The following is a 25,657-nucleotide window of genomic DNA, read 5'->3' on the forward strand; positions in this document are numbered from 1 at the left end:
GGTGGGGGGAAGAAGTCGAGGGTGGAAGGGACAACATGCCGACCCGGCCTCCAAGAAAACTGTAAGCCATGGCTGTTATGGAGATGTACTTCAAAAGCAGCAGTGGAATGTGTAACAAAGTAATAGGACCATATTCAGAATCATCAGCTCCCGCTGTGTGAAACACAGGCACTACATCATGGATGTCAAACAGCAGCCGACCTGCTGTAAATACAGAAAGAGTACTGATCAAGAGATAAAAATGTTTCCTTTACAAAACCATTCAAAAAAATGTGAAAAATATATAGTATGTTGGAATTTAAATGGATTTAATGCTAACAGAATTACAGGTTTCCAGGTTAAGCACTATATAAGTTTATGAGCTGAATGATGAAATTTACTACTCTATATGTGGGACGTTGTAAATAACATTTCAAAATGCAAATAAATTGCATTGACACAGATTCTGTCCTGTCACGTAGATAACTCTAAAATAATCAAAATATTTGTGGCCAAAAAGTTACATCGTCAATTCTGATTTGTGATTAAATTTTACATCAACTTGCCTGATGTTAACAGGTGCAGTTACCTTATATCTTTATTCCAATGTGTATTGATCTTTTTAAAACTGGATTTAAATTATTTGTTTATCATTACAAAACACTGATTAAGTGCTTCAAAGTCTGAGTCCGTGATAATCCTGGATTGTGCTAATGTCTGTTAAGTAGTTTTTGTTAAGTTTGTTGCTGAAATTCTTAATTCAAAACTGTGTCATATGTACAAATGTGTAGGTATGTTAGCCCATTTGTAAACTGTAACTTTAAAAACAAGTGTGCTATAAATGCATTCATAAATTCTGTATTGGATATTACAGTAATAAAACGGAATGATAGTATGTAATAATACAGAGTATTAACTTAATTGATTATTGATTGTTCTGTAATAGAAATATTTTTTAAGAAATAGCTTTTTAATACTTTCATGTAAATCTAAAACATAAACCTGCAGAAAGGGAAGAAAGAAATAAAAAAATTTTGAAAGCGTCATTGAGATGTGTTGATTCAACTTTATGCTAATTTGGGAAGTTGTAGTCTGTAGTGCTGTTGAACTGTAATATACTAACAAGTATTTTCTTATATTTAGTCTACCCTTGTAGATGTACGTGAAGTCAACAAAAACTGATTAAACATTAAGGGTAGAATTTATTTGCTGTTTTAGTTGTACCAAGCTGTACTTAATAAACTGTCATCTGAGTGTATTATGTACTGTATATAAACCCCTGGAGTGGCTCATGAAAATGTCACACGGCAGAAGAAAAAAAATAGAGGCAACAAAAAACTCACTTCATAAACATAGATAGTGAAACAAAAAAGAAAGAGTAACAGCTAATGCTGAAAGGCAAGAAAAATGACCAAAAGATGACAGGATGACATGACAATAACATGGACTATACTGGTTTATTATAGCACATGTTCATCCTTTTGGTAAAGTTTTCAGTGGACTGTACTGAAACCGTTCTACATTCACGCTCTTCTGCAGAATGCAGGATGGCGTTTGAGGCCGGGAAACAGGTGTAACCTAAATATCTAACGTCCGGAGTCCTCGCCATCTCCACGATGTGAAGAATCCAAGACTCAGACGTGCCCTGAAGACAGGTAGAGTCCCAGAGGGAGAGACACCCGGTCACAGGCATGTGGCCGCATAGGGATCATCTCAGAGTGGACATGATGTGTAAATTTGTCCCTGTCAGCGGACCTGTAGATTGAGTGCATTGTGGGTCAGAAATAGTGCAAGTGCACAGAGGACGATGCTGTTTGTATATATTTAGACCTTAGAAAAATAATGATGTGACAGCGATATCCTAATCAGACAGCAGCAGGGGGAGCCGGACTTGTGTAACCCTGGATTATGACTTGAAAACAGATTGTGGTGTAGGCCAGGACTCTCACTGTGTGAAATAGATACGTTTGATTTGAACTTTTCTTTCACAGCCTTGTTAGCTCGCTGTCTGAACCCTCTGTGTGCACAGGGCCACTCTCTCTGGAGCGTGCTGCAATGAGAAGATCCTTTATGGGACAAGGTTAGTGGTTCCTGTTACTCTATGACCCATTGAAAACCCATCTCAAGCATTTTTAGTGTTAAAAACATGCTAATCTGTCAATAGCATGCCCACTGACAGGTTAATTGTAATTATACTTTGATACAAGCACTTACTGGTAGTCCTGCACCTATGCTGTTTTGATTTATCGTTGCAGCAAGGACTCAGCCTCGGTACATGAGTCGCCAGCTCTACCCACTGAGCTAACCGGACGCCCCCAGCATCAGATTTGACCTGTTTCATTAAACAGATGTGTTGTATGTAATAGAGAGCGACATTCACAATGACCAGGTTTGCTGTGGAAATGCTTTTGCTAGCCAGTGGTTACATGGCTACATGGTATAGGTGCCATGCCATTGTTTCGATGTCCCATTGGACAGAAAGTCCATTTGACTGACCCATTATCCCGAAAACAAAGAACCATTGCTCCTAAATTACCAACCTGGTATAACTTATATAATGTATTTTCACGTATGTAATGTAACTTATGTACATAACTTACCTGACTAACATAATTACTTCAAAGGTAATGTAAAAATATATATATATATATTGTATTTTTTTTATTTTTTTATCTTGTTTCATGGATTTGCACATCTTCAGTCTTTATAGCCCTTCAGGTGTGTGCTACAAACATCAGTTGAAATGCATGTGGTTTGCGTCACAGCAGATCCCTTAACGTAGTCTGAAATACACATTTTCCAATGTTGAAATCAGGGTGGCAGAGTCACCAACTATGTCTATCCCTTTTGAAATTTCCTTCCTTGTATATACTTACTTATACGTACTTATACCGGTATATATTAATAGTATGTAGTATGTATTCTGGACATAGCTCAGGTATCAGGGTAGGTGTAGCCTGTACCCTAACCAAAAGAGGTATCTGGTTCAAATCCAACAACCGCCATGCGTCCTGTCAAATCTAGTTTAGAAAGACACTGAATCCGTCTGAGGTTTCTCTACCTGCTTGCTCACTTCCCTGCTCGCTAGCCGCTATGACAGAGTCAGCTAAATGCCTGAAATGTAAAAATGTAGTGTGACCGAGGAGAAGGGCCAAGTGGAAGTGCCAGCTTAGCAGAGATATAAACTGTCCCACGCCGCTCCGAGCTGAGTGATGCAGTGACAAATGTGTCGGGGGGGAAGTTGTGGCACAAAAGGGACGATGACACAAGCAGCAAAGCATGAGGGCACTAAATATCACTGGAGTGTGTGTGGGTGTGAGTGTGTGTGTGTGCGTGCGTGTGTGTATGTGTGTGTGTCAGCCATGACTACCTCTCTCGTCGATCACATGCCTTCGTGGTGAGATTGACCTGTTTGGATTGCTGACATGGGAGGTGTGTGTTGATGTGAGATGAGGTGTAACATGCAGACATGTGCACCGGTGCTGTAATTTATCATCATGTGAGCGTCATCGCGCCGTGCTGTATTCAGTCCTCTCAACCTCAACCTCTTCATGTGGTTTTTATCTCCTGCTAGCATGTCTTACACTGCGATGTGCTCCTGTAGTCATTTTTTTCCTGTCTGACACAGATCAGATTAAAGGGATCAGTCCAACCAAATTCCCCAAAGCACATATTTTACCCAGAGTGGTATCTCGCTATGCAAATACTTTTGATTGTGTGCCGTAAGGATAGAGGATGACGACTGGCTCTAAACACTACGATACCCAAGAGCCTCAGCTGCTGTTGCGAGGGAGAAGAAGCCACTTTGAGAAAAGTTTGTCTTTCAAATGCAAACGAAACACCGCACCATAACAGCTGATTTCATCCAAAACTGTCCCAGAAACTAAACGTGAACTGATTCAAACTGCAACAAAGTGGAAAGTGGAATCTTGTTGTTTAAAAGTATTATTTAAATACTGTGAATGCTACAAACAAAACTGAATTCGCCTTCACTGTATTTCCGTGGCAGCAGATGTTTCAGATAGTTTCAGGTATCATATTTTAGTCAGGAGAAACTTGAAGAATGAACAAATAGATTTAAGTGATATGTGCACAATGAAGATGAGAATGTTAAAAGTCTTTGGTGATTAGACCCCATCATGGCGTCAAAGTATTTGAAGGGGTTGGTGAAGCCGTGATTGGTATTGGAAACCACCTGATGGAGTCTAGACAATGCACTGGTGGTAGTGGTGAAGGAATGGAGAGAATGTTGAAGATCTGGATGTGATGAGAAGTGGACTTCAGATGAGCTCAACCTGGATGCTGGATATGATGAATTGGAGGAAGGTTACAACAATTTCATAGTGAAATGACAGCTGAAAACAGCAGAGACGAGAACAGATTAGAAAGGAGAATTAGATAATTATGAATGGATGAGGTTTAATGAGAAGGTCTTCCTGCTTGAACTTCATAACTTTGATGAAGTAAATATAAACTGTGTTTGGCAAAAATGCGTACATTTTAAATTTGGGTGAACCCGTAACTCATCCAAAGAATTAAAGTTGCATTTCATTTTGTACTTATACTTTCATTTTCCTGTGAGAATCATTTTAGGATTGAGGATTATTCAGAATGATATCAAGATCAAACATGAAAGTTCATTCTCCACATGGGAGATTTCACAAAACAATCCCAATTTAAGGTCCACCAACCATCTTTTTCAACCCGGATTATATTACTAATCCATTAATAATATTACTGATGAATGTCAGTCTTTATAAGCAGAAGGAGTTTGCTCAGTGGTCAGTAGCTATTATGCTATTCTTTAAGCCATAGCACTTTTAAGATTTCTCGTCTGTGTGTCCTTCAAATGGAGAAACTGCAAACTCCTCCTACTGATGAATACCATGTGATGAGACTGAGAGGTTGTTGTTAGAACTTAAGTTAGGATGGTTTTGTCAAACTAATATCAAGATGTGTCAAAAATTAAAGTGAGCTTTAAATGATGATGTTGTGACCTTTGACCTCTTGGTTGCTCTTGAGAGATTCAATGATTGAACACTTTGTGTACGAGCTTTTCTGACATTCTTCAGTCCTCCAAGAACCAGTGCATTCCAGCCAGCAGTTCTCCATTTCATTTATAAATATTTTAATGAATATTCATATGTTTGTGAAATTTTGTTATAGAAAATGTGTATATTTATACAGAACTACTGTTCCCACAGCTGCAGTTTATACAGTTCTTTGTTTAAAATACATCATTTGGGCCTGTGTTTTCTTAGAATTAAAGGTTTAAAATGAAGAGAGAATGAGTGTAATTTCTAATTCGCTCAGATCTTCAGTTTCTGCTGAAAAGCTGAAAATACAGAAATGGTCAGTTTATCAGTCGGAGTGTACTCTATTATATTCTATTGATGGTTTTCTTTACAGAATGAAACACATACTGTGTATCTGCATTTGGCATTTATGTATAATTAATTTATTGGATTGCTTTTTACATGTATTATATCATATAGACACTAATGCCTTTTTTCATTTCACAATATTGTTTTCAGCCATAAAATCTCCACCACCTGCTAGAACACGGAGGTCTGACAGCAGCTCACTGTGGCTCCACTCACTGATCTCTTGTCGTGTAGTTTACGCTGTGGCCACTTGATGGCGCTGTTGAACTATTTTCTACATTTCATTTTTGGTTTCCGTCTTGAAACATTCTCAACCCGGCTGTAATGATTCTTTTTTATATATATAATCATGCAATTATTTGTCAGCAGTAAATGTTGATTATCCACAGACACCCCCGCTCTTTTATTAGTCTGTTTGGTTTATTAAAAAAAAAAAACCTTTAATTCGAAACCTGTTTTATGTTGTGTCTCACGTTTATAAATTAAGGTCACAGACGGCTGATAGATTATTGATATTTATATTGATCACAGCTTCAACAGGTCGTTGTCCTCACTGCAGGTCACAGGGGTTTGTGAAACATTTTTAAATATTAAACAAACAACAAAACTACAGCTGTTAATTGATTTCTGAGAAACTCGTGGCTTCTGTGCAACTGATCATCCTTTTGTTTTATTGTAGGACCACTGTGCGTTTTCCGCAAAGGAAAATTAACCCAATATAGGCCTATTTATTATAAATAAATCCCAAATGCAGACGTGGCCTACTGTATGTGTTTTATTCTGTAAAGACAACCATGAATGCAGTATTACACACTCTCACTAGCCGACAGTCCGGTCTGTGTTTTCCGCTGTGCCGCAGAAACTGAAGAAGAGGATTAGAAATCATTCTCTCCTCATTTTAAATCTTTAATTCCGAAAAACACAGGCCCGTACTATGTAGGCTATTTTAAACATGTATAAAACAGTAAGTTTGCAGCTATGGTAATGTTATTTTTCCTAATACTCTAACCTGTCGGGGGAAAAGTTCAGTGGCGTGGGGATTAATGCGGCCGCCGTATAATAAAGACGTAGGCTATATGTCAATAATGATAATAATAATAATAATAATAATAATAATAATAATAATAATAATAATAATAGTGACATCCAGTATTCGTGCTCTTATTTTCAATAGGAAATTAACATAGGTTAATCGTTAACATTTACTGTGTTGACCATAAATTCTATATCATCATTTTTTGTAGTATTTATTTTTATTTGGACCTTACATACATGTGTTTATTGCATTTTAACAATAATTGATAGGTTAGCACTATGTGAAATTATTTTTTTTAACATTAAAAAAAATCTAATAAACAGAGTAAAAAAAACCTGATATTTGGATTTCATACACATTTTATATAAATAAAAATGTAATGTGGGTCTTGTTTTATAAATACAAAATGAAGACCAGTTGTATCAATCATCAAGAAACCACATATTTTGGTTGCAGTTTAAAAAAAACAAAAACAGGAAGGCCACAGTTGAAAATAAAGCTATTTTATTGTCAATGCATTCAACATGATTAGATAAACTATCAAGTAGTAAATTTCCGCAAAAGGAAGAAACACTGAAACTATTCCCCACTGACACAAAATATTACACTTTGTATTTCAAATAAAACAAATTATTTACATCGTAATGTATAGACTGCATCTTAAATCAATATTATTTAATATTACATGCACTCTGAAATATAGTCTGACATAATATCCCCAATTTGTGTCCATATTCATTGTAGACATGAAAAAACTTGCTGCGTTGTAAACCATGACGTGTGACTACATTTGTATTTCTTCTCTATATTTGCATTTATATGATATAAAATACAACTTACTGTACATTTACACATATTTAAATCTTCCCTTATTCTCAAACTTTTAAGTGCTTCATAAATAGATTAATTTTGAAGTCAAAACGCATTTGCATACACTCAAAACATGACATTTTGTACAGGGGAACAAAAGTAAACAGACCGAAAAGGAATTAGAAGATCATAGTCCAAAGTGAAAACAAGTGCAAGGGGTGTTCGTGTATTTTTAAGTGGCCTATCTCCAGTCAGACTGCTTAAATCCAGGCAGGGTCACAGTCCCTCATATTAAAAAAAAAGTCCCTTGTTGGTCTTTAAAAGTCAGTTATGGGAGGTCATGTGACGTGACAGGTGATGCCGCTCCCGGAAGGACTCGTTGCAAATGGGGCACTTGAGTTTCTCTTCACGCCGCCGCTTGACGAGGGGCTCCATGGCGTACTCCTTTTTGTGATGGGATCGCATGTGGTAAACCAAGTCCGAGGTCATGCGGAAGGAGGCGTTGCACTTGGCACACCAGTTCTGGGCCGGCAGGCAAAGGGAGGTGAAAGAGGGCGGCAGGAGAGTGAGCGCCGAGGGCATTTGAAGCTGAATAGGCCCGGAGTTCTTGGGCCAGAAGGCGGTGGCGTAGACGAAGGGGTTCTGCTTGGCCATGCCACCTGGCACTGGACAGTTGGCACCCAGTTCTGCGCCCTGTAGTTTGGCGGCAAGGTGGTCTGCCTGGTAGAGTCTGCTGGACGAGATGGTGTCGCCCACCGCTGGGTGGCAGTCCAGCAGCTTAGGCGGCATCACCAGTGGTGAGATCTGGGAGAAGGAGGAGCGAGATGGCTGGCTAAAGGCGCTCTTCCTTTCTCCACCACTGCCGCCGCCGTGCTGGCTAACAGAGGTGAAAGCGCTGCCCATGGGTGAGGTTTGAGGCGGCTGGGTCTCCGACAGCACCTGCCTGATGTTGAGGTGCTTCTCTGATGGATTGCTGCTGGGACGACCACCATCTTTGTTTTCAGAGTTGGAGCTCTGGAGGTTTTTGTTGCCGCTGTGGTGTTTGAGGTTCTGGGGTGACTTCTTGACCTCAGTGAAGGCGCTGCGCTTGCCCTCACAAAGCTGTGTAGAACCTGGCGGGGAAAAGGACTTGTGGTTCTCCTCCAAGCCGTACGCTCCTCTGTAGTTTTGTGCAGACGTTGCAAGCTCGTCTTTAGACTTGGACTGTGGAAGGCTAGGCCCTCGGCACTCCCTGTCCTCTATTTCCGAGAACTTCCTCTTCCCTGAGCTCTCACTGCAGATCTCAGCCTCCTTGTCGCTCGGCGGGCTGGTACGGTTGTTCTCTAGATCCCTGGCCAGGTTATGAAAGTCTGTGGACGGTTTGTTGCTGTCCTGAGGGCTGCTGAAGCCCTCGGAGCGGCCCAGCTTTGGGCTGGTCCTGGTTGGGGTTGTGTTTGGTCGCTCGGTGCTGCTCTCTTTGCTGGGTTCCTCATCAGCCACCGTGATGCTCGGCAGTCTTTTGGTGCAACGGAACCGGAGATGGGCCAAGAACGGGAACTCAAACTGGAACCTCTGGCTGCAGTCAGGACACGAGTGGTGGGATGAACCTGTGAGGAAGAGAGACGTAAATTAGTTGTGACAAAAAGCGCCTATAAAGCTGTCCTGCCTAAATGTGGTGTCTTATAATAATCAAATAATTATTAGCTTTGTGTTCTATTTTACACTACATTTGAATTCAGACATTTTCATGGATTGTCCAAAAGTGTGCAAATTTGCCCTTGGAGCACCATTATACTTGTGCAACAGAGATTATATCCCAAATTAACGAACAATTCCTGAGTGAGAACACAATTCCAAAGAAGCTTTAAAGCTAAAATGTATGTGACTGTGAGGTAAAATAAAGACCGTAGAGAACAATGATGCCAATATTTTGGTGGTTGGAACGTGGGCTACACTGCAGATTACTGTCCAGCAAGGATTATGATTTCAGCTGCCTCACCTTTGCTTTTGGTGGGAGCTCTGCTTGAGCTGAGCAGCAGCAGGTCGATGAGGTCTTTGCCGTACCAGACCAGCAGCTCCTCGTCCTTCTCGATCCGGCGGAGCGAGCGGTAGAAGAGCTGGCCGTTCTTCACGTAGGCCTCCAGGTTCTGTTCCTCTTTGTCCCGGGCAGACTGGACAAGCCGAAGCCACATCAAACCCTCTGAGGTGCTGTTGGCCGCTGAGGTGTCCACCTGCACAACACAAATAACACCCATTGAATTATGACTTTAGTGCAACAACTCAAATTCATTTTCAGGCAATTATTATTCCTCAAAATCTTGTTTTTCTTATTAATATAAATAGAATTACTACAAATGGGGACATATTATCTCACTAACCCCTTAAGGCCAAATATGAAGCTTTATTTTAAAAAATAAATAGGTTTTCACTACACTGAATAAACCTCAAATGCATTTCTTTCCTTGCAGAAATAATTATTTTTTAAAAAATCACACAATAAAGGATTAAATGTTTGTTGTAGTCTAGAGTTAATGGCTATTTTAAGATGAAATCTACTAACATGGCATAGTTGTAGTATTGCTGCAAATTTCAGCGTCTTGCTCCATTGTTAATATTGCAAAATACAACAAGGGGCCGAATCAGTAATAATATATTTACTATATTTGGAGCTGCACAGCAAGAAAAGCATGAATAAAAGGAGGCCTGTTAAGATGTTAAGTGGTAGAATCTGTATTTGAAAATTAATATTTAAAAAATAGTGGGGTAATTAAAAAAACAGAAAAATACTGGGGACTGTGTTAAAAAAATAAGTGAAAAAGACCTACTTACCCTGAAGATATAAGGTGCTGTGCGTTTGTCGGTGGATTTCAGAGCTATGAAGGCGATGCTGTCATACAGCGACGTGTGGCTCAACACACAAGGCCCGAAAATGGCGTTTTCTGGGATGTCACACGTCGTGTAGACGCTTGTAAAAATGTCCGTCAGACACTGCTGGACCGCTTTGGCGTCCCCATCCCACACCAACTTCTGAGAGCTGGACTCCTCCATTTCACACTGCAGAGACAGGGGAAGGCGAGAGACATCAGAGATCTGGTGGGAAAACACCGTCTACTAAATACTACCAGCAGTCGGAGAACAACACAAACACCAAAACAACCATTCGGATCCATTTAAATAATACACTTTTGTCCAATACTTTATTTCCTCAAAAATGTTAACCTGTGTAAAGCGGTTGTTTAGTGGCTTTACCCTCCACCACTGTCCCTGCTGATAGGAAATAAATCTCCTCCTAGACAGATTGGCTAAACCAGCTGTCATGGGCGTGATTTGGGGCCCATTTCTTTTTTCTTCTATTTTTTTTTTTTTTTTTTTTTTGGCCAGGCTTTCTAATTAATTCAAACCCCGTAATAAGTTCATGACGGCATCACCGTCATCCTCTTGATGATATGGTTTCCCAATGTTGTCAGTTATATAATAGTAAGAAAATATGGTCGAAATCATAACACACCAACATTACATTATTATTATTATCATTATTATTATTATTATTATTATTATTATTATTATTATTAGGCTATTATTATTATTATTATTATTATTATTATTATTATCATTGCTGTTGTTGTTATTATTGTTCCTGTTGTCCTCGGATTATATCACATACTTTTATATATAATATTTAACCCTTTATTCAGATTATTTTAGATAAACGGTTAATTACGATATCATTTCCCTCTGTCTTTCTTTATTATAATTAATATTAATATTAGCATTAATAGTAGCATTAGTAGGCCTCTACGGGCTCCCATTGCTCGTCTGTTCAGCTGTAATTGTTAAGATTCAAAACGAAAATAAATCCTTTGATATTTCTATAATTATACTAAAGTTACTTTTAAAGTCATGTCCTCAAGAGCGATTTACAACGGCCTTATCATGCCTCATTGTATGTTTTTATTATTATATACTCTATAAATTTAATATTCCTCCAATATGAATGGTTTATAGGTTTGCTGTGACATGTTTATCCGTCTAAAGTCGTGTTACAGCATCACAACATGGTATTTATTCCTTATGAAAAAAAGAATTTTAAAAAGCACTCTCAGGAGGAGCTGGTGGGGTCCGTGCATGTCCAATGGAGAGAGCATGTCCAATGGGTTTCAAGTGGACTGTCAAAGTCAGTGATTTCATGTCAGCCAACCTTTCTCTGCTTTCTACAAGCGGCAACGTATGCCGCCTCATTACCATAATCCACCACGTTCCCCTCTGAGACTGTAATTAAAGCAGCACGACCAGTTAATTATTTCTTTTCTCCCTTTCTAACCTCTGAATGTGTGTGTTTAGACGGCTGCGGCTCTTTCACTCCCTCCTCACCTCCCTCCGCCGTTAAATACAGCAGAAACTGTGCGCGGAAACCTGCACCTGATACACACTTGTTCAGCCGTAAACGATAGCCTCACTGGACACTAGAATAACACAGAAAAGAATAGAATTAAAAGAAAAAAGGCTTTCAACGCCATCATAAGCGTCTGATAATGGGAAAAAGTAGGCCTATTCCTTAAAAAAGTAATTCCTAAATTGCTGAAATAGTCATATTCCTGCCTGTGCTGTGGGGTAGATTATTGTTGCACCAGATATTTATCACACTGAACATTACAAAATAATAATTCATAATCCTTTACTGTTGCTTTTTGGGGCCTGTGCGTGCGGCACTGTGGATTATTTTAGCAGCTCCGAGATTTATTTGTATGTTTAATTCTCTTATTAACTGTTTAGAACATCACCAGGAACCACTCAAACAACTTCCACCGGCACTTGGCTTGTGAAATAGAAAGTAGACTATTAATTGGATAAAATAAAATAAAGAGATCCACAGTTGGAACAAAAGTTTGCCTTCCTCTGCGCAAAACCGGGAAGCAACCGGCATTTGCGCATCCAATTCAGAAATAAATGTGCTGATATTAACAGCTGCATTCATAACAATGATGACTAGTGGGAAAAGATGAGCTACCGTCTGTCCATCCCCAATATCGGCGGTTGTTTTGTGACTGCACGGGCAGAAAAGCCAGTCTCTCTGCTTCTGGCTCTGGTTTTCTGATTTGTTAAATAAAAATAGAGAAAATCTGATTAAATGGCCCGGGGTAGTTTTTAATAAAAGTCTTTGTTTAATCCCGCTGATTTTCAGCATTTTATATCTTCCTAAGAGGCTCAACAGCAACAGAGAGGCTCTCTGTAGAACATTTTACCCACGGTGCAATGGAGAGCCTTTCCAAAGTGGCTCTTAGCGCTGCGCTGCATGCCAGCCGAAAGAATTTGTTTCCGGCACCATACAGGACCTGTTTATGCTCAGAGGAACATATTTAATCGCTTCTCAAGAAAATGAAACTACACAAAATATTCGGCCAATAATATGAATGACTGACCAGGCTCAGATAGGAGAAAATAAATAAAGAGCGGAATGTTTGCACATCCATAAACTGGAGGAAAGCAGCCACCCTCCCATTCAAACCCACTGCGGGTGGGGTAGGGGGAGAGCAGAGATGGGGGAGTGTTTAACCCATCTGCTAAAGCCGTGCCAGGCTGAAAACTGTCCTAAATCAGCGCTGTGACTGAATTGCGGGTGTTGTCCGCGGTCACATCTGCGTTTTGGGTTTTTTTTTTTCTCCCTGCGCCGCTTTCAGAGCCTGCAGGATGTGTGGCTGCATGTGCCGCGCAAAAACAAACCCAGAGACCGTCCCCACTCCTCCTCTTAAAAAACTATCCAAACCACACACAAGCCTTGCATTTCACAAACCTACCTTTCCGTCGATGAGGAGAAATAATAATCCACAAACGAATTGCGAGCGATGCTGCGAATCAAAACCCCGGTTGCACCCTCGGGGTAATAAAATTTAAAAAAGCCCCGAAAACAAGCAAAGGGGGATGCGGTGACGGTGATGGAGGTGATGGAGATGGTGATGCGCTCCCGGTCTGCTCCGTAGTGTCAGTACATTTCCCCCCCGGTGTGGTGAAAGTGACAGTGCTGCTGCTGTTGCAGATACTCGCCGACACTGGAAGTGACCGGGCGGGGTAGAGAGAGCTGGACGGATAAAGGGAGACAGAGAGAGAGAAAGAGAGAGAGAAAGAGAGAGTGAGAGAGAGAGAGAGAGAGAGGCGTGCAGATGGGGCCCGATGCTCTGGCTGACTGGCACACCGACACACACTTTTTGTTTGCGGCACATAATCTACCCAATGAGGCGTGTCACTCTCCGTCTCCTCCCTTTAACTCTTCACTGGCCGACTGTCATTTGAAGCGATTTATGGACGAGCAGGGGGATAAAGACCCCCCCCCCTCCCACCCAGCACCCCCCCCCATTATTATTGTAATTCTAATCACAATAGTTGGTGGTTGTATTAGAATAAAGTGGCATTTAGGGAGTCGGGTGTTGGGAAAAAGTATACTTGTATGTGCAGTTTCATCTGGATGAGAGTCAAAACATCAACATTTTTCATTTTATATTATTATGATGATTATGATTATCATCCACATTATTATTATTTGTGTCACAGAGCTTCACTTTAACCCCCCCCCGAAATTAGGGGGGTGACAATCAAGTGACACTCAAGATGTATTTACATGTATGCTAATTAAACGGGCTTCCTTTGTGGCTTTAACCCGCGTCTGAAATATTCTGTGGACATGGAGCATGCAGCACCGGGGCACACTGAGCTCCCTCCGCCGCCTCCCCAGCTGGGCCAGCCGGCTCAACACGCGGCCACAGCGGCTCTGCACCCCGGGTAGTCTCACCGCGGACCGCTGCTGCTGCTGGCTGTCTGTACTGTGTTCAGGCTCATTTAGGGGGCGCCAGTGTATAATTTGCATTGAGTGAGCTGGGCTGATATTTTGATGGGAAGGAGAGAAAAGCTTCAGGTCAGGTGCAGCACTGATGTTGGGAGGTTTTTTTTAAATACTATTTTCTGAAAGACGTTATTCTTAATTTACTTGACTTTATTATTAGGCCTGCATCACATGTTTGTTAAGCTTTTCATTTTTAACTTCCATGTAGGCCTATTGGTTTTTTAAATTACATAAGACTTTAAGACTTATGATTAAAAATGAGAAGATGTTAGAAAGTATTTCATTCTAATGTATATGGCAAGCTAATGACACATGTTTATTGACTCAAGTATAATAATAAGAGAAAGAGAAAGAAAGATTTATCTTCTTTGGTATTAAACATGCATTTTCGAAATAATAAAATGCGTCCATGGGCAAATAATTATCAGGCCCTTCTTATATGAAAAGAAAAAAATCAATGCCATCACTATCCTGTTCCTAATCTCAAACTGCTTACAGTTTACAAGCAGTAATGTAGTGTTCACCTTCCAGCATGACTGCCGGTTGAGCTTTTTGTTTCTGAAAAGTGTAAAATCTTGTTTTGACAAATGGAATGAAAACCAAAACAAATAAATAAATGACTTCCAAATTATATTAATCAATTATTATTCAACTAAACACCACTTGTCAACATGATCGTTCCTCTAAATGAACTTAATGTGCCAAGTGTATTTTGGTCAACTAAGTACTATTCATCATTCATCACTGCTTTAACTGTCAAATTAGAGGCACAAATACACAGTTTTGTTATTTTTAAGAAAAAATCCCAACAAGAATATTTTTTTAAAATCCAGATAATTGCTGTGATGTGATACATGAACAGGGAGGTCAAAGGTCATGGTCAGTTACAGAACAGCCACCCTAAAACAGGGATGCAGACAGTGACCAGCTTCATAGTGCCTCAGTGTTTTTTTTTCTTCTGTTTTTCTGTTTTTGTTGCAGAGCAGAAAAAAAAGCTCTTATGATACTTAATCGTGGCTGTACGTCACTTAGCAGCAGCAGATGATACTGAAGTTTAACTCATTAAAAGTCATGAAGTAGCAGAATAAATGTAGTGGTTGGGATGCTCTCAGGCCATCAAACATCCAATTCCTCCTCAACCCTGAACCTTGGCAGAGTGATATATACTCAAATGTTAAATTATTTCACAACAAAAAATAACATAAAATATTTAAAATAATGTGTATATTGTATTTTAACTCAGGTCGAAACAGTCAGACTGTGAGATCGATCCTTGTTTTAACATTTTCTTTGATTTATTTCTTGTCTGCTTCTTTTGTGTCGCCTTTATTGTGAAACTCCATCAGAGATCCCTAACTTCCTACACTGTCTGGTTACAAAAAAAGAAAAATTGCAATTTGAGGTAAAGATGAAGCATCCTGTCATGGACTAAATGATTGGTGCAACATTTTTGGCGAAGGAATAAATTCACACAAACACACTCACAATACAAACCCAGAACTGATAAAATACAGTTGTAACAGCTTGCTGAGAGCTGCCGGTTTCGGCCTCGCACTGTTTGTGAAAAATCTTACATTCTCTTACTTAAGCGGGATTTTCATCTAGTTTGGTGAAAGGGGTGGACATCATTTTAATTGTTAAAATATGTGTAGACATGCAAAATATAACTAGTGGTAATATGCTATTCTACACAAAAGAAAATAAAGTAATGTGTTGCAGGTGAAAATGGTCAAAGTGAAACAAAATGTATACAAAATTAGTTTTTTGCCCATTTCAAAGCATTTTCTTGATTATTTACTTCAATGTATTCATGCAATGTGAAACATGAAACTGTGCAGTAAAAATAAGTTTTTCAGTAAGAGAAATTTCTCATTCAAGAATTTATAGGAAATTACAATAAAATCAGCTTTCAGGCATCCCATTTGATCGCTTCTCTGTTGTGTGACATGGATGGCTTTTCATTCTAATAGTGATCCAAAAAACTAAAGACTAAAAATGAGTTTCTGCACTGAAATCTTGAGAAAGAAGAGAAGAAAATACAAGCTGTGCCGTTTCAACAAAAAAGTTAAAATATCTCTCATGCAAGAAATGTAAGGAAATTAGAGATGTGTATGAGAGTGTGTTCACAGAGAGAGGGAGTGTGTGATGTTGCTGGGAGGGATTGTGAGTGTGTGTGTGTCTGTGTGTGTGTGTGTGTGTGTGTGTGTGTGTGTGTGTGTGTGTGTGTGTGTGTGTGTGTGTGTGTGTGTGTGTGTGTGCGTGTGTGTATTCAAAGACAGAAATTCACAGTTGAGGGAGCAGTGTGTCTGTGAATCATCTGGATAATTTGACAGCTGCATTGTTTCCTGAACACCACTCCCTTCAGCCCTCGTTCATATTTTAGGTGGATTCCGAGCAAAGACTGTAAAGTCAATTTTCTCATATTTCATTACTGAGGAGTTGAATTTGTTTCAGACTAAGATGGGAAACAGCACGAGAGAGGGACTGAGAGTTGTTGTGATATAAAAAGGTAAGACATTTTTAGTTATGAAACAAAAGAAGTGGATATGCTTTTAGAGTCAGTGATCATTGTGATGATTCAGATTGCTAAGTGAATTATTAATTTGAATCAATCAAATAAACCACCATGTTTACGGTGGCCATTTTAGGACATGTGAGCATTTAAGACTCAACATTGTCAGTCTACTCTAATCTTTCATCAATGTTAGCTGTACCCACAGCTGTAGTTCTTCGCCATAACCGTAGCTAGATGCTAATGGTAGCATGCTACCATTTAAATGTAAGCATGTTAATGTAAATGTTAAGAATCACTAGATGTTAATGGATATTTAGTATGTGGTGTTAGTATTTTAGCAGACTAACATTTAATAAAAAACGTTACCATCTTAAAGCTCCAGTGTGTAGGATTTAGTGGCTTCTAGCGGTAAAGTTGCAGGAACCAACTGAATACTACTCACCTTCCAACTGTGCAGGAGAAATGTTGGCATGTTGGTGATGTACATGCTCGAGCCCTGCTATCTGTAGCTTTGCAGCCTGATTCCAGACCCCTGAGTCACTGCCCACACTTCCAATTAGTTCATCAATTCAAACTGGTCTTGTGTCTTCCTAGCTGAAAAAACAAAACAAATAAGACATGTGAAGGCAGGGCAAAGAGTGTGAACGTCATCATCCTATGCTTGTGCCACACAATAACAACAGAAGAATTGCCAAAAAACTGCAGACAAGTGTGGGTGAGATCAACAGAGATATACCAGTCCGGTATTCCTGAGAATTGGCTTACATTCATATTGTAGTAATAATATTAGACGATGCCGTACATCGCGATTTGTGTTCCATGCCACTGCGGGAGTTCCTTGTGTTCCCTTTATATAGCAAGGCAAAAAAAAATAACAGTGTGGATGTCAGGTATGTAGCACGTCTGACTTTCATGCATTTTGTTACAGACTTGTAATTGCTGTTCACCTTTTTCAAGTAATCACAATCTTTCCCTAACCTTAATCAAGTGTTTTAGTTGCCTAACCGTAACCATACCTTAGCTATACAGTGGTTTGTCTCTCTGATCTTTCTGTAACCTTCAGTGTAGTGTTGCTGGCATGCGCAGATATTGTAAAAAATAAAAAATAAAACATAAAACATCGGAAATACAAATGGCATTGAATGTAAATCTTGTCAGGTGATAGTGATGGATGCCTACAATGATTTACTCTGCTCCAGACCTCTGAGTTGCTCTGATTTGTAGTCCAAAAATGTGGACATCATCTTCCTGCGTCAGAGCCAAAACCAACACAGAACAGATCAATGACCAGGAAAATGTGGTCAACTGTGGACGACTGAATCCGACAATGCTATTCAGGGTCATAACACAAATGAGAGAAATGAATACTCTTACGTTGTCATATCTCATCCATCGTCATGACAAAAGTTAACTGCTCTGAGCCAGCGGTGCAGCTGACATTGGCTGACTGTGTGCAGAACCAGCTGGAACAATGGCAAGACCAACCCGGATAATTAGCATTAAGCTTCAAAACATGAACACTGACATCATGAACGGTTGCTGACCTTTTCCTGCGTTGACCAACTGAAGTTCCTATCAGGTCAAATAACCTGTTGACTAAATACTGTATGAGGAAAGCAGGTTAATGCTCACACCATGATTAATTCACTGTCATCATGCAACATCTTGTGGGAACAATCTTGTGCTTATAAATGCCACGCCATCAATTATGGAGAGAGTTTCTGACAGGATCATATTTTTATCATGGATCAACAGGCGTTCTTGAATATTTCCTCACAAAAACCTGCACAACTTTACTGAACTAAACTTTATGTTTAATCTACTCCCTGTGATGCAAGATTCTGCGGTAAATGATAAGTTAATTCCCCTTCCTTTCATTCATCATATCATGAGAAGGACAACAAAAGCTTTCCAAATGGATTTCAGCAGACAGACAGTGCGTCCCGGACGTACTGTCACTGCGTCTCATCAAATATTAGGCATGTTTTGTGCTTTTGAAAAAAAAAGAAAAAAAAGCAGCTCGGGAGACATTGATCTTCGATGGGTAAACACATCACAGGAAAAACATAGTTATTCACCCAGACGTCAAAGTCCTCAGCTGTGGACATGTTGACAGTTATTGTTTCCAACAAAGCTGTTTTTTTAAATAAATCTCCCTCCACTTTGATACGTGGAGGGGAATATGTTTTTTTTTAATGGTCGAACATACAAGCATGCACTGTACACCTCTAATACACACACACATAAATAAAATAAAAGGTAGAAAGGACACTTTGTTCCTTTATAAAACAACCTAAGATACTTATATTACACTCTTCTCCACCTGTAATTGTTGCTCGTCAAGGATCTTCCTGCTCTTCTTCTACCAAGCTGCTTTTTAGCAAGGCAGTAAACCACCAGGTGACTCAGTACAGTCTGTAATTCTACTTCTACCAATGTAATTGTATGTATCTGTATGAAGACATTTCGATATATTCAGATATTGTTGATATTGTCTATTGTTTGATACGTTATCAGGATACTCCTATAATGTAGGCATGCCTCTCGTTCTACTTAACTTGAAATAAAACGCCTTTTGATATCAATGTTGAAGTTTTGCTGTTAATATTTTACATTTACCCTCTGTGGGTGGCTGGAGTTGTAGGGTGTAAGGTGTAGTGGGGATTATAAAGGCACAAATTGTGACACAAATGTTTTGCCATTTTATTTAAGTTTTATTTGTAAAATGTATGCACTAATAGTGCCCTCAAAAAAAAGAAAAATGTAGTGCCCATAGCACGTTCTCCCCCTTTTTGCTAATGTAATAAAGTGCCGTTAATAAATTAAAGTGTGAGAATGCTGCCTGTACAGTTCAGTATCCTCAGTGGCATGCTCTTAAATACTTGTGTGCACAACCATCCATAAAGCCTAGAGTGGTTCATACTCACTATGACTCTAAACACTAAGGCCAGGGTGTTTGTGTAAAGAGCCTCAAGTGAATAATGTAGCCAGATTATAGACAATAGACAGTTTATACTCGTGCCACAGTGTGGAACAGACTGAAATTAAATATCAAATTTTTTAAAAACCAGCGGGACTTTTATGCAGAGTATAGTGAAAATTACTTGAGCCATTCTTCTCTTTTAGCTGATTTGATGCAGATATTTATTTATTTTTGTACTGATATCATTTGAATTGTTCAATTTTGTGTCACATCTTCGGTGTCTTTTACACATCATTGTTTTTGTCTTCTTGAGGACATGTTTGAAATCAGAAAGACAGTGTGTTTTCTACATCCATAAATAAATCAAAACTATTGACACTATGTAATAACAGAAGTGTGCATAATCTAAATGTAATGCTACTCATAGAGTAAACCAGTGTTTCCCCAACCTGAGGTGTTCATCCTCTGACAGAAGATGAATTTGAGAGGTTGTATTTTGATTGACAAAATAAAAAGTAATAAACATACTGTATATCTGCTAGACGAAATTGTGCTAATTGTGCAAATCTTTTTTTTCTTCTTTTTTCTGCCAAATACTAGTCTTACCTCTTATTACCTCTAAAAAGGATTAAAATGACATCAACCTGAGGAGGAAAATCGATGCAGTTGTCCTGCTCACGGCTCACGACCTGTGATGATGAGAGGTCACTTATATTCAACGGGTCAAACAGATTGCAAACTATGCATTGTTTGTAATGATGTTGTTATGTAATGAATGAGTGGACGTGGGTTTTTGGAGCCAGCCCCTGTATCTTCTGATTATCTATTAGTGACATCATCACTGTTCAGATGAATGAAGAAGAAAACCCTGACTCTGAGCGGAATTCTTGTCAACACAGCCCAAATGCGATGAAGAAGAGTCACTGAAGAAAAAACTGACATGATGATGGACGAGCGCGAACACTGAGGCAGGACTGTGGGAGTCAGCGTAGACCTTCCAGTCTCTTTCCAATGGAGGGCAGAAGAGGAGAGGGAAGAGAGAGGCAGCGACTCTCAGGCAAAAGCAAGGAGGAAGTGTGGGATGTTTGTGTGTGAGTGTCAAAGAAAGGCAGAGAGACACACACACGAGGAGACAATTCCTGTGATAGTGGAAGAGGAATGTGAAAGCTGCTCATGTGAGACAGGGGAGAAGTACAGGCAGCAGTAAAAAAAAGGGTTTGGGCTCATTTAATCACAAGTTTATATAAATAAATGTCAGTCCTGCTACTCACTCTCAGTGATATAACACAACAGTGACTCAACCTTCAGCCAGTTCAGGATAGCTCTTAAATTAGCTGTTTAAATCCTCCTCTGTCACACAGGAAGTTATGCGTTTTTTAGTTTTTTTGGCAAGGACTGGGTGGTTAAGTAAGAGCCAGACCAACAGACAAAGAGAAAAAAAATCAAATTTTCAAAAAGAAAAGAACATTATGTTAAAGTACTGCCCACATTGTTTGACTGACAGGTGAAAACGCTAACGCAGAATAAAATGTCACAAAGGAGCATTTTAAAATACGAGGCAAGTATTTTTTTCAATTTTTATCAACAAATCCAATGAAAAGACCTAAACTAGCACTAAATGTATCCTACAAACAAGTATTGTTTGTGCCTGATCTTATTCCTCTGTGCCATAGAGCTCCATTGTTGTCCAAAAAGTATTAAAAACAATGAGCCACACTGTTACACTATGTGACATGTTCCTTAATTACAATGAACACACACACACACAGATACTATTTTGACTAAATCCCACATACACTGTTCTTCTGCCAGAGATACTATCCAGAGCACCAATGTATTAATCTGCCACTGAAAATAAATCCCAAGAAGTGAACTATTTAGTCTTGTTGTTAACTAAAAACTACAGTGCCCCGGTATTTTAGGAAATCACTGAGCCTTTTTTTTTTTTTTTTTTTTTAAATGAAACCATATTTGTGAGGTGTTTTTAAAGATTTACACCTTCAGTAGGAACCAATGGAAGTGCCACAGACAAGGTTGAGAAATCTGAAAGTATTGAGAGACCGACTAACACATTGTTGGTTTCGGTCCTTTCATGAGATCTGTCGACGATAGAAAAAGAACACTGGGCCTGTCCTTTAACTAATGCTGCATGTTGACTCAACCAACAGTTAAATTTACTTCATTACTTTCTTTCCAGCCATTAAATGTCACAAGAGTTGGGTTTGTTGTTACAATAAACCAATTAAGTTCTGATGTAAAGCATTTAAAACCTAATTTGTGCTATAGTGGTGCAGAATACAAACAAGATTAATGCATGAAGATGGACTTCCGCACTGGCAGTAATCCCCACATTTAGCTTTGAATTAACCAAACGCTTTAATCCCCACACTGCACGTTGAATTAACTTGTCGTTCCTGTCCTCATAGACATCAAATGGATCTGGAAAAAAATGAAGGAAAAGGAGAAAAAAAGAGAAAAAACACAGAGGGGAACTGAAAAGGAAAAAAAAAACTGGGAAGGAATGAATTAATAATGAGCCACTTTTATACCGGATCCAGCGATTATACAAATGGGGGAAACGGCCAAAAAATATTCTGTATGGCATATGGCACTTCAGCTGCCATATGTGCCAGTTTTCACAAAAATTGGCAATGACGTTCATGATGGTCAGTAGTAACTGCCAAAAACACAGCAAGGCCTGAACAGAGGGAGAGAGAGAGAGAGATAGAGATAGAGATAGAGAGAGAGAGAGAGAGAGAGAGAGAGAGAGAGAGAGAGAGGGATGGAGAGACAGGGTGAGGGAGGGGAGGACGGGGGAGAAATGCTTCAATAGCTTTGTTGGCTGGCTTGGACTCTTCTCTCCACAGCTTCTGGTGCTCTAACTACAAAGAGAAAGAGACAGAGAGAGAAAGAAAAAGACAGAAGAGGGGAAGAAAGAGGGAGTGAGGGAGAGAGGGAGAGAGGGAGACAAAGAGAAACTAAGGATACGCTCTCATCAAGTAACATTTTCTTCCTCCGTTCGGTTTGTTTGGTCGAGTGTGAATGGTGCCACTCGCTTCCATAGCCTCCAAGCCTCTGAGTGGGCGGGCTGGTGTACGTGTTTGATTGACAGCAGAGCCGGCAGGGGCAGTGAGCCACAATTGTCCATTTTCAACAAAATGGTTATAGGTAATGAGGAGCCACAGGAACTAAACTCAGGCACTACATCAGGAACTCATCTTCACTTTGGCATTTGTCCACATCTGGAGGACAGTGAAAATGAGTGAAAGAAGACTAATAATGGAGTAAACAATGATGGCGATGTTTGAGGTGCAATTTTCACACATGGGGAAACAATAACTGTGTGTTCTTTGTATTTACTCTCTGCTCTGCTGTTTGAATGATTGTACTGAACAGATTTGTAGACATTCTGAGGTGGAAACAGAGATTAAGAACACTGGAACGCTTTTTGGTAGATTACACTCCTAGAAATTGATACTAATGAGCTGATTGGGTGTGGTTTCCTGTCCATCATCAGAACCAAAAGCATTATAAACTGGAAGAGCACTCAGAAAATGCAGACCTTCACCAAGGTGTTGTGTATGCTTAGGCCCACGACACCATTCACTTTAATTACACTTTGCATGTGCAATCATTTCAGTTCATTTTGCCATAGACACCAGTGTTACAATTGATCTCACAATGTTAAAAAAAGTGAAAAATCTGTAGTCTGCAAATGGGTTAATGGGTTCTTCCTTGGCCCATGCTATACCCCTCTACCAGGTTTCATCTTAAAGCCACAGGACAGGGTCTAAAGAGCTGTATGTGGCTCTGGAGCTGCAGGTTGCCTACCCCCTGGTCTTGTCAGATCACAGTAAGTTTCCTGTGTTTTTAAAATGGTTGTTGGGCCCAAGGCAGACTGCATTTTGTTTGCACTAACACTGGCGGATTATGATCACATCTTGACATTAACAGGTACGTTTTTCAACGTTCAATGAGCTACAGCTGCCCAACTAACTAGCCTTCTGGTCTCTACCTATTTTTCCAACCTAAGGTGCAACACAAGACATGTTTCCATTCATGTAGCTAAAGTTGGTTGCAGTTGAGAGTCTGATGCTCAGGGTGTGTCTCAGGCTGCTGTCTGGCTGTTGGTCAGTGTCACTGTCAGACAGAACGGTTACTATCTAAGCTTGTGGAACAGCATTTTTCCAAAACTCGTATTGGTCTCTGAATGACTTCAGAGCTTGTGAGAACCTAAACAAATCAGATACACAAATGTAACAAAGTTAGCTCTTCCAAAAATAAAGTGTTGGTGTGATGGCTCTCTAAGGGCATTTTCACACTTTGGCTGACTGAACCTGAGGCTGCTCGCCTTGAGAATTTGGTACAGTTGTTTAAGTGTGAAAGCTGCTGTCACATCTGGGTGGGGTCCAGAAGATGGTCATGGGTCTGTCAAACTTATCACAGTTGGTCCATATACTTGAATCCATACCCAGGATATAATTACTTGTCTAAGAGGGGGAGAAACTTACAGCATTATATCTGAAAACATATAAAGAACAGTAGACATTTTTTATTGATATATATAAATATTACATCATTTTAATGACTTTGGACCAGGTGCTAGTCACAGACTTTTACGCTTATAGGCCTGGCACCCACTGATCATATCATATCTATTGGCAGAAATGGAATATAATAGTATGTTTTCATTTGTGTATAATCACCTGAAAATAGGGAGTGGGTGCTCTCCCATGAAGGCACCATGTTGAGTCGCCATGTTTCTACAGTATTCCATCAATGTACATCAATGTCCTCAGATCAGCCTCTCCTGTTCATACAAAGTGACGATTCTTTGAAAGAGGTGGATGGGAAACTTGACACAAATTCACAGAAGCTTTAGAAATGACTTGGCCAGTGGAGGCTTCTTTCTTGGTGCCTCTGGTGATTTGGTAATCAAACGGGTCTCTCATACAGCTCCAGACTGTAGTGACCATGAAACACGAAAACACAGCGCTGACCTAGCTTCCTTTTGATGACTTTCTGTCATGTAAATCCTGTTTGTTTGTTGCTTTTCAGCTCAATACCCAGGAGCTGTGAAACAACCTGGCATCTTCTCCAACGGTAATTATTTTGGGACGTTTTCAAAGGGACAGTGACACATTTTCTGTCTGCATCATAAAGACTGTCCAGCCACTGAACACGACCCAGTGATTTGCATCCCTCTTCCAAAATGTTTTAATTCTTGCAGCTCTCTGTTCTGGATGAACACGGTCAAACAAAGGCCACAGAGGCCAACTTTCCCTTCTGTGGCATACGTGATTCCAAAAATACCATGTCAAAAACATTTCCACCTGCTAGGATATGAAGTGGGGTTGTGTGTCCCAGAAGAGTGAAGAGGAGCGCGTTGAGGGGCCTTTTCCAAACCTGTGCCACCCCCGCTGCCACCTCTACCCCAGGCAAGCTGCCAGAGCAGCTCAAGGCTCAGAGCTGCACTGAGTCGCCATGGCAAGGCTTAATGTTCCAGGTTCTTCTGCCCTCAGGGCATCCTCCCATACACAACCCAACAAACAAAAACACACTTTGAGAGCTGCACGTCTGCCTCTGTCTGGGCAGGGCAAGGTCCTCCAAACTCTTAAAATGCTCCACTTGGCTTTGCTCTCCTTGTCTCACAAAACCGGGATAATTCAAACAGACTGAATGTCCAAATTTAAAAATGCTAATAACTCTAATATGATCCTTGTCAGATGTGATGTGAGTGTAAATTCATAATAATAAACATGCTGCTTACAATCCCAATCTATGCATCCACAAAATAAATGTATAGTTAACAAACAGTACAGATTGTGTGAGCTGTTTGATTTGGGAGAGGTGGAGAGTGAATCCCATTGTGATCAAGATAATGAAAATATGCAAAAAATCTGAAATATTCTGGTATAAAGACAAAATTATAAAATGTTGTTACATTTTGTTTCAGTATTGATTTTGTCTTATTTTGTCTATTAATTCTGTATTTATTCTCAGAATTATTAATAATTAACCTCTCTACCAAATTATTTCACACGTGGCCCCAGCACTGTTTCATATACAGTGGAAACAACCCTAAAAATCCAAACGAGAAAACATTAAGTAATAATGTCTAAAATCTTTAATCCCGCTGGCTTACACAGTTGTATCCCAGGCACACACATTTCCGTGAATGTCATTACTGTGTGTA

General features: G+C 39.7%; 1 protein-coding gene and 1 long non-coding RNA gene across 2 annotated transcripts; one reads left to right on the plus strand and one right to left on the minus strand.

Moving 5' to 3' along the window:
• Positions 1-6,886: 6,886 nt before the first annotated feature.
• prdm8b (PR domain containing 8b) lies at positions 6,887-13,399 on the minus strand. The gene is made up of 4 exons (XM_051422885.1): positions 12,984-13,399; positions 10,018-10,242; positions 9,188-9,419; positions 6,887-8,795 (listed from the first exon to the last, which is right to left on the minus strand). Exons 2-4 carry the CDS (start codon positions 10,234-10,236, stop codon positions 7,534-7,536), a joined length of 1,713 nt encoding a protein of 570 aa, XP_051278845.1. The 5' UTR covers positions 10,237-10,242; positions 12,984-13,399; the 3' UTR covers positions 6,887-7,533.
• Positions 13,400-16,412: 3,013 nt separating this feature from the next.
• LOC127376211 (uncharacterized) lies at positions 16,413-25,277 on the plus strand. Its single transcript, XR_007887494.1, has 2 exons — positions 16,413-16,532; positions 24,520-25,277. It is a non-coding gene; the product is annotated as an uncharacterized LOC127376211 (long non-coding RNA).
• Positions 25,278-25,657: the final 380 nt, after the last annotated feature.

Source organism: Dicentrarchus labrax, unplaced genomic scaffold (assembly GCF_905237075.1).
Source record: "Dicentrarchus labrax unplaced genomic scaffold, dlabrax2021, whole genome shotgun sequence".
Lineage (NCBI taxonomy): Eukaryota > Metazoa > Chordata > Actinopteri > Moronidae > Dicentrarchus > Dicentrarchus labrax.

Excerpts from the sequence above, each read along its gene's own strand:
- prdm8b (XM_051422885.1), bottom strand. The coding sequence starts at position 10,236 with ATGGAGGAGTCCAGCTCTCAGAAGTTGGTGTGGGATGGGGACGCCAAA. Across the intron at positions 9,420-10,017 it reads CAGCACCTTATATCTTCAGG|GTGGACACCTCAGCGGCCAA; the intron begins GTAAGTAGGTCT and ends TGTGTTGTGCAG. Across the intron at positions 8,796-9,187 it reads AGCTCCCACCAAAAGCAAAG|GTTCATCCCACCACTCGTGT; the intron begins GTGAGGCAGCTG and ends TCTTCCTCACAG.